This window comes from Formica exsecta, unplaced genomic scaffold, assembly GCF_003651465.1.
Source record: "Formica exsecta isolate Colony F162 unplaced genomic scaffold, ASM365146v1 scaffold222, whole genome shotgun sequence".
NCBI lineage: Eukaryota > Metazoa > Arthropoda > Insecta > Hymenoptera > Formicidae > Formica > Formica exsecta.
This window is the reverse complement of record NW_021849518.1, coordinates 1101732-1110338: the sequence shown is the minus strand read 5'-3', so window position 1 is coordinate 1110338 and position 8607 is coordinate 1101732. Positions and strand designations below refer to the sequence as shown.

At 33.5% G+C, this 8607-nt stretch overlaps 3 protein-coding genes and 1 long non-coding RNA gene across 7 annotated transcripts in view; 1 reads left to right on the top strand and 3 right to left on the bottom strand.

The window, feature by feature from the left end:
* The window catches only part of LOC115235432 (WD repeat-containing and planar cell polarity effector protein fritz), a 6271-nt gene extending 5503 nt beyond the window's left edge, over positions 1–768 (bottom strand). Inside the window, 4 exon segments of the mRNA XM_029807232.1 lie at position 1; positions 4–153; positions 230–359; positions 482–768. The exon segment at position 1 is cut by the window's left edge and continues 48 nt beyond it. Of these exon segments, the coding sequence (XP_029663092.1) occupies position 1; positions 4–153; positions 230–359; positions 482–564 (364 nt within the window). The 5' untranslated portion in view covers positions 565–768.
* A 427-nt stretch (positions 769–1195) lies between these two features.
* Positions 1196–3658, top strand: LOC115235443 (28S ribosomal protein S27, mitochondrial). Of its 3 annotated transcripts, none has more exons than XR_003884026.1 (3): positions 1196–2367; positions 2453–2865; positions 3033–3658. XR_003884026.1 is itself a non-coding variant. In XM_029807248.1 (2 exons), exons 1-2 carry the CDS (start codon positions 1306–1308, stop codon positions 2747–2749), a joined length of 1359 nt encoding a protein of 452 aa, XP_029663108.1. In that variant the 5' UTR covers positions 1196–1305; the 3' UTR covers positions 2750–2953. The 3 variants fall into 3 exon arrangements, 1 of the variants encoding a protein (XP_029663108.1); XR_003884027.1 differs by having other exon boundaries at positions 3015–3658; XM_029807248.1 differs by lacking the exon at positions 3033–3658 and having other exon boundaries at positions 2453–2953.
* LOC115235444 lies at positions 2827–3651 on the bottom strand. The gene is made up of 2 exons (XR_003884028.1): positions 3439–3651; positions 2827–3315 (listed from the first exon to the last, which is right to left on the bottom strand). It is a non-coding gene; the product is annotated as an uncharacterized LOC115235444 (long non-coding RNA).
* A 1-nt stretch (position 3659) lies between the features above and the next one.
* LOC115235442 (coiled-coil domain-containing protein 22) lies at positions 3660–6564 on the bottom strand. Of its 2 annotated transcripts, XR_003884025.1 has the most exons (8): positions 6383–6564; positions 5829–6000; positions 5434–5734; positions 5089–5333; positions 4598–5014; positions 4080–4520; positions 3811–4002; positions 3660–3687 (listed from the first exon to the last, which is right to left on the bottom strand). XR_003884025.1 is itself a non-coding variant. In XM_029807247.1 (7 exons), the coding sequence occupies exons 1-7, from the start codon at positions 6430–6432 to the stop codon at positions 3883–3885; spliced, it is 1746 nt and encodes a 581-aa protein (XP_029663107.1). In that variant the 3' UTR covers positions 3694–3882. The 2 variants fall into 2 exon arrangements, 1 of the variants encoding a protein (XP_029663107.1); XM_029807247.1 differs by lacking the exon at positions 3660–3687 and having other exon boundaries at positions 3694–4002; positions 6383–6432.
* Positions 6565–8607: the final 2043 nt, after the last annotated feature.

Sequence of the window (8607 nt, the reverse complement as noted above, 5' to 3'; positions counted from 1 at the left end):
CCCTACAAGATATTTATCAAAATGAATTTCTTGTATATCACCACTGAAGAGGCAAACTTGTATTTGTACTAATAAACCATTGCTGAGCATTAATTGTACAACAGAATCATTATACCATTGACAATAAATTACAGAATTATCTTTGAGTTGATCCTGTATATAATAATAAAAATTCTATAGCATATATTCTCTATAAACTTTATCTAAGACATTGAATGGATTATTATACCTCCAAATATTTAATAGAATATTTCAATTTGTTTCCCTTTTTGTTTTCTGGAACGTAAATCATACCACGCTCTTGGCAGTAAGATCTTTTACCTTCTTCATATGTGCCATCAATTCGTTTGTCATGGTACCTATAAAAAAATTACAAATTATTACAAAAAAAATTACACACGAATTATTGCAATAGTGCAATAGATGCACTTATGGCAAAAAATATAGAAATTGTTATTAATAACAGATGATATTTCTTTACTTGAATGCACCAAAATCCGTGTCTTCTATGCTTATATTATCATCGAAGCTCCAGAAAATCACTTCTTTCATTAACGCGAACATTATAAAATGCACCTTTAGATACAGAAAATATCATGAGAGATACGAAAATTTGTGTATACTATGATACTACTACGTAAACAATTTCAGCAAAATAGGTTATGTGACACCGCACAAAGCCACAAAAAACATTTATAATAGACTAGAACATTACAAATTACAAGCGCGCGCCATTTGCCTTCGATCCTATCAAGATGGATTTGCATAGTCGCATAAACATATATGCATAAGGAAATTGATTGGTCCATAAGAAAATGCATAAAAAAATGGACTAATCAATTTTCTTATGCATATGTTCATGCGACTGTACAAATCCGTCTGGAGAGGCTTACCATATTTGATTTTCTTATATATTATATGCAACTACATTAATATGATATATCGTTTTATATTTTATAATAACCAATATATTTTATAATAGTTAATATACTTTAAATTTATATTGATTTTTAGGTTTTAATCTATACGTTTAATATATACTATTTTATAATTTTTAATCAATACGTGAAAAAATTTAAGAAAGGTAAATAAGTTTTTCCACGCATCATATATCTAGTTATTCGTGCATTATGACTGGACAAAATCGCGGTGTTATACTGACAGTAAAATTTATTATCGTCAGGTTGGCTATACTGACACCCGGTGTTCCGTATAACATAACCTCAATTAATAAAAAGAAAGTACCTACCATAATGATATAACGTTATGATCACGCAGTGTGAGGGATAATAACAAATAAACAAAATGTTGAAAACGCTCAGATTTAGTCAGAGGCTCTGTCGCGTTTGTAGTGGACTTAAAAACGTAACGCAGAGAAGATCATTTCTATCGGAGGCGTATCGTTGCGAGGAGGCGTGGAGTCGTCGATTGGAATCGCCGTTATTGCAGAAGATCGAGCCGATAACGATGTTCGCCGAGCTGGAACAGAAATACGGGAGTGCGGGCAAGGTGAGCGCCGTCGATGTTGACATCTTCGTGAATAGCGTCACCGATGATTCGTATATCGATGAGGTGATGAAGATTCTGCACAATCTCAGACAATCCACGGAAGCGACCAACATTCTCGACTCTACGCATCACGCCGCGATACGATATTTCTTGCAGCATGATTTTATTCAGGAACTGCACGAGGTGCTGAACGATAGACTCAATTACGGCATCTTCCCCGATTATTTCGACTACAACATGCTCATGGACCATTTCGTAAAGAGAAAAGATTATGCCTCCGCCGCAAAGATTGCGACCTTGGTCATGTTGCAGGAAGATACGGGTCATCCTATCACAAACGCATTCTGCATTTACGCATGTCATAAGTATCTGGAGAATCCTGACGATTGGAAGAAAACCGAAATTCCACAAGATACATCCAAGGAGGAAATAAAGGTGCGTGTAAAGTACTTAAAAAACCCTTACTTCGATGATCACTTTGATCTTACTGATCCAAGAGATCTCGTCGGCAAGACTCTGAGTTTTCAAGGAAAGCATAGGATGGATGCTCTAGGAAGAACTTGTCAACTGAGAGGTTTAATATTATATAAAAAATATGACGATGTGTTTAAGTTGATAAAGGAATGGCTGGAGATGATACAAGACAAAATAGTTTATGAAGAAATATTTGAATTAATATCGAAAGACAATAGCAATCTTCAAGATCAAGATTTTGAAAAGTTCAAACTTGTGGAGGCTCCATTATCCCTCTTAAAGGAGAAACAAAACCTTAAAGAAAATTTAAATGAAACAATGGAGAATCTTATTAGAGCCACAGTAAAGGAGGAAGCTGAGAAAGATATTTCTAAGCAGTGTCAGGTATTTAATATCTATGAAGGAAACTTCTTTTCAATTCAATCAATTATTCAATACTTGGCATGTTAATTATTTCGATTTTTTTTAGGCTTATTCCGACTGGGAACATATAAGGGCTTCAATATTACAAACACAAATAAAAGCAATAGAAACAGAAAGAAGAGTAGCAAATATAGAGAAAATAAAGAAGGAATTGAAAGAGAGAGAGCAACTTTTGACGTTCTTTGACAATGAGGAAGCTCTCGAATTACAAATAGAAAGGATACAGGAAAAAGAACGCAAAGAGGATGAACGTATACATAAAATGCACAAAAGCGAAAAGAAATTAAGAGCACTGATTACTGCAGAATCTTACGTACCACCAGATATTAAAGATAGAAATTAAGAAAAGTGTGTGTTATAAAATAAGAAAATAGAACATAATACATGTACAGAGGATTAAAACGAAAAAACCAACAGAACTGTTATTTTTTAACATATTGATATTGCAGTATTATATGTGTAAGTGTCACACATATACCACTTACTTTATAAAAATAATTTTTACAAGGAGAATATGTGTATAAAATATTAAAAATTGACTTTACCATTATTTGTACATATCTTATATATTTTGTACATGTTCTTTACTCAAAACTGATGTGTTTCAGCATTTATTTTATTTACAGCTGTAATCAGATCTTTTCCAAGCTGCATGAAATACGAAAGTTGAACTTGATGCTAAAAAATTATTAGGCTTTGTAACAAATGAATCTTTTGAGCATTGATGTTAACGTGTCATTATACACTTGGCCCGAGGCGAGCGCCTGACTATTCCAGGCCAAGGCACGTTTTTCAGCAGCCAACTTAGATTCGCAAAGATTCTTGCTGGCAATATCGCGTTATATCTTGCCAGCTATACAGCTAAAAAATGTTTGGTCTTCGATGCTTTTGATCGTATTCATTTATATTCTGTAAAGGAGCAAAATAATGTCTATTTCATTCATATAATGTTGCGAAGAAAAAAATCAAATCATTTATATATGATTCTGGTATCTATCATATACAATTAATGTGAAAAATGAACTTTTGTACCTGTGTTAGATATATTCTTATCTGGTCCTGAATATTACAATATGTAAAATGCGACCACACTATACATAACAATCACGAAGCTTTACTCTGTAATTGTGCCGTTAATGCTGCGGTTTCTTGTTTCATTTGTTTCAAATCGGCAGTTATCCTCTCCAAATTAGCACCGACATTCTTAGCGGATTCGGAATCAATCTGAATAAATGTTACATAAAAACATAGAGGATGCTTTTGATCGTATTCATTTATATTCTGTAAAGGAGCAAAATAATGTCTATTTCATTCATATAATGTTGCGAAGAAAAAAATCAAATCATTTATATATGATTCTGGTATCTATCATATACAATTAATGTGAAAAATGAACTTTTGTACCTGTGTTAGATATATTCTTATCTGGTCCTGAATATTACAATATGTAAAATGCGACCACACTATACATAACAATCACGAAGCTTTACTCTGTAATTGTGCCGTTAATGCTGCGGTTTCTTGTTTCATTTGTTTCAAATCGGCAGTTATCCTCTCCAAATTAGCACCGACATTCTTAGCGGATTCGGAATCAATCTGAATAAATGTTACATAAAAACATAGAGAATTTTTGCGCTACATAAATCTACATTTTTCTATTATTGTCATTTTACCTGTTCTTCCAAATCCCTGATTTCTCGTATTGTCGCGCCCGTTTCTTCGACTAAACTTACGAGTTCGTTGCAATCCGAGTGTAACATCGCTAATAGTTTGTACGCTTTTCTCGAAGCTTCGTTTGTTCTTGCGTCTCTGAATATTAGTTCATCGACAACGGTAAAGGATCTCTCTAATCTGCCAGTAAGCATATTAATTTCTTTCTGAATCTCACGAGTGTCCGCCAGAACTTTGCTTATTTCATCTCTCTGCTTTCTAACATTATTTATTATTTCTAAGATTCGTTGAGTGTATGCAGATCTATTCACTTCCTTTGGAAGTTTTTGAACTTCCGCGACCAGCTGTGAATGCTGTTGATCCTTATTTCGACATTCCTCTTGAAGTTCTTTCTCCTTTTCTTTCAATAATTTTATTTCATCTAACTTCTTTTGGCTTGCATTCTATAAAAAAGATCTATGCGTTTATAAAATAAAAATGTTTTTTTTTACCTTAAACTTGCTAATTTTGTATTACTTACAGCTTTTGTGGAATGTTTTTCCCTTTCTTGTCTATACTTCATGATTAAGGGTACTCTGTGCTTTTCCCATTGATTTGCTAAATTAATCAATTTGTTTGTGCTAATCTCGATTGCACATTCCAATTTCTTTATATTCTCTGGTCCATCTTGAAGCAATTCATATGCTCTTGCTTTAATCTTTTTTTGTTCCTCATTCATTTTTAATTCCTTTTCTTCATTTTGACCAGTGATCGTCGCATGTGCTAATTTAGTAGTTAACTTTTTAATCTCGTTTTGCATTTCCTCTATATTTATTCTAAGATTTTCGCACTCTGCTTTCATGTTTTCTATTTCAACTTCCTGTTTTGCTTTGTTTTCTAATGTTTCCTGATCTGAAAGCACTGAATGTATTGCAAACCCTGGTTCCACTTGAGAATCCTGAAAGTTTAAGGATCATATTGAATTTGCGTGATATTCTGCTGTATAAGTTGTTATATAAAAGATAAACTTACCGCTGAAGTTTGTATCTTGTTCTCTAACGAGAACTTGCTAAGCTCATTAACAATATTATGTCCACTTGAATGAGTTATTTTTTCAGACTGTTGGCTATTAAGCCAACTTATACGCTCCATAATATCTATCGAAGAACTATTAAGTGCTCTTGCATTATACGATATCATAGAAGATAAAAAGCATGAAATATTTTGCATTTGATCAGGCACTGGTTGTAAATAGCGCATGTAATAGTCTTTGTAATCTGCAATTAATGATAATACTTTACTCATATATCAATGATATTGTTTCTTGACACATTAGCAAAAACAAAAATAATTCAACTTATATTGATATTACATTACCATCCTCCATATTTGGTACCAGTACTTCGATATTTACAGATACATAAGGGGTACTCGCTCTTCCTCTGTTCCTGATGCCCTTTTTATGACAATAATATGGTAGCCATGGTATTGAAAGTCCTTGCGATATTGCAGATGCTACTGATTTTTCTAATAAAGCAACTTTGCTGACGGATTCGTTTACAGTTTTCTCACTTTCCTTTGGCAGTTTTTCAATGAGAAACATGAATACCCTCCGTAAATCTGCTTCCGAATTATATAGGAATGTTTGATAACCAATGTCACCTCTGTATCCAAGTTCCTAAAATTTTAATTAATTGATGGAAATCAGTAAAAGCAGATAAATAAATCATGTTATATCCAAATTGAAAGTTTATTAAAAGAAAAATATTTACCGTGCATGTTTGTGCAAGAGTAGCACCCAGTCGAAAACGTGCTGCCATGTTTACAGGTAGTACAGTAGATAATCCTAAACCTGGCCTTATCGCTTCTAAGCATCTCACTGTTGCTTCAACAACTAGTTCAGTATTAAAGCCACTTAGGTTTATTACACTCTCTTCAATGTCACTTGAAAATAAAATTTATATTTCTAGTGAGAAAAACGAAAAGATTATAGAATTTGTAATCAGATAAGAGTATTCTTGATATACTTAAGTTGTGAGAATTTCTTTTTCCGAACCATAAAAAAAAAAACATTCGTTTCATCTTCAAAAAAAAAGGAAAAGATATTTTTATAAAATTTGTTGCCACAATAATCCTTTTGTGAATTACGTTTAAAAATTTTTCGTTTCTGATAATATGCAATTTGACCATTTTAGATGAGGTGATCATAGACGAGCTCTCACGTGTACGACATTAAATTACGAGGAGTGTGCAAAAACACCGCCCATTGGAAAGAACAACGAACATCTGTCTATGCGAGTCGAACTGCTCGGGAATTGACACTTACCAGCCTATTTGTCGCAACGAGTGAATTATTATATTGTCGATCTCCTCCATTCTACGTAAAAAGATGAAAATCCTATGGAGCCGCTACCGCCCCGCTCGTATCTCGCGTGTTTATGAGGTTCGGCTCGATTTGATCATAGAGATCTAACCTTCCAGCGAGCGTGACAAATACTGACAAATACTAAAAACCATAAATTTATTTCTATTCGCTTTAAAAAAAAATAAATGAGTATGGTACAAATTGTTAAATGTTAAAATTTTGTCAAAAAAGTACACTACATGATATAAATGTTTCTGATTTGCATGTATATTTTGTTCGTTCCAGGATATATGGCAATAAATAATAATATAGTTTTTTATAACTGTCATAAAGCAGTAATAATTTGAGATAACCCAAGGAGAAACGCGAGATCGGATATACCGTCTATTAGATGTCGGAGCCATCTAGTCTAAAACAACATCTAGAAATATATGAATTAGATGCCATGTAATTTTGTGTCATTGAATTTTTTAGACACTGTTAAAACATAATATTCACACAATAGCAGTGTATTGTTTATGAAACACTCTTTGAGCTGCAAATCATTTCTCGACATCTAATAGACATCTAATAAACCTCTAAATAAATGTTAACGCAATATGTATGTAATATCATAATAAAAACCGAAAAATTCTCTTGTTGGAAAAATAATCTCATAAAACGTATTTGTGGTCATACACTAGTATTCACTTCATATCGTCAAGGTCAAATTTTTGTCAATATATCATATATGAGTTTGGAGATTGACAATGTTTATGGCTATATCTGATGAGAGAAAGAGATAGCATATTGCATGTCTGTTCTGTTTTGCCACTTGCTGAGCGTATAGTTATGTATAATAACCGGTATTAATTAGTCCTTAATGAACATTATACTTTTACGGAAAAACCGCTTAGTGATTGACTGCCGCGGGTTTATAGTTCATTCGGTTGCCGCTATGCAGCGCACTATTTATTCTATATACTCGTATTCAAGTTTTTGTCATGAAGTGTATATAAAGCCTGCAAAAAGCGACTAATAACAATTATTTACATCAGTTTAATTTCTGATACGATACAGAAAAATTCGGATATTAAACTGATTTTTATAAAATCGGGCAGATAATGCCCGATCGGACATAAAGCGTCCGAATAAATGAAAGTCATTCCTTATTGTCTACTTAAGATAAAATTAGAAGTTAACTTCCGTATAAATAAAATCTTTAATTTCATGAATTAAATTATTTAGATTTATCTATATATATTACACATTAATATGTTATTATATATTAACACTGTAATTGGTCTTATTTTTGACGTCAAAAAAACGTCAGAAAATGAGATGTTTATTAAACGTCTAAACGAAGCCACCATGACATCTATCTAGATGCGAAAGTCGATCTATCTTAGACTACGTTTACACGTCACCCCTAATCGGGTTTAATAACATCCGTAGTTCGAAGGCTGCCCAATCACAGTCATTCCATTCTTCAGAGGAATAGCTGTTTATCTCGATATTGACGAGCTGCTTCTCTAGCATTATTATCAGCGGCATAATAAATACCAATCATATCAACAATTTCTGAGGGCGGGTAATCTGCCATGTTGATAATGACAATTAACAAAAGGGAATAAAATAAATTTACTCTAATAACTAGCCAACTCGAGTCAATTTTAACTAAAAACCATCAGCTGAATGGCAGCCTAATGAAAGTGTTTTATGGTAGTAGTCTATACAGAAAAAGGGCGCTGTGATTGCTTCATTGACTACGTTTACACGTCACCCCTAATCAGGTTTAATAACATCCGTAGTTCTAACGCTGGCCAATCACAGTCATTCCATTCTTCAGAGGAATAGCTGTGATTGGCCAGTTTCACAACTACGGATGTTATTAAACCCGATTAAGTGCCGGTCTACAATAGGTGATTTAAGCCCTAAGCCTTAGTGCCGGTCCACAATATGTGATTTAAGCCCTAAGCCTTAAGAAATTGACTAATCACAATCGAGTATTCTCTTTATATTTGATTGTGATACACAGATATACCTCTTTTTACAACTTACAAAGTACATGCTACATTGTAAAGCAAGGTCCACCCAGCCTACCGGCGGGGTGGGTGCGGGAGGGGGCCGAAGACCCCCCTTGACCCCATCGTGTGTGTGTGTGTGTGTGTGTGTGTGCGGAGATTTTATATATTGTTTTTAATATT

Bases quoted from the DNA above. Each gene is read 5' to 3' on its own strand.
- LOC115235442 (XM_029807247.1), bottom strand. From the start codon at position 6,432: ATGGAGGAGATCGACAATATAATAATTCACTCGTTGCGACAAATAGGC. The intron at 5,334-5,433 runs GTAATGTAATAT...CATTAATTGCAG, and splicing joins GGTACCAAATATGGAGGATG to ATTACAAAGACTATTACATG. The intron at 5,015-5,088 runs GTAAGTTTATCT...TTAAACTTTCAG, and splicing joins ACAAGATACAAACTTCAGCG to GATTCTCAAGTGGAACCAGG.
- LOC115235443 (XM_029807248.1), top strand. From the start codon at position 1,306: ATGTTGAAAACGCTCAGATTTAGTCAGAGGCTCTGTCGCGTTTGTAGT. The intron at 2,368-2,452 runs GTATTTAATATC...GATTTTTTTTAG, and splicing joins ATATTTCTAAGCAGTGTCAG to GCTTATTCCGACTGGGAACA.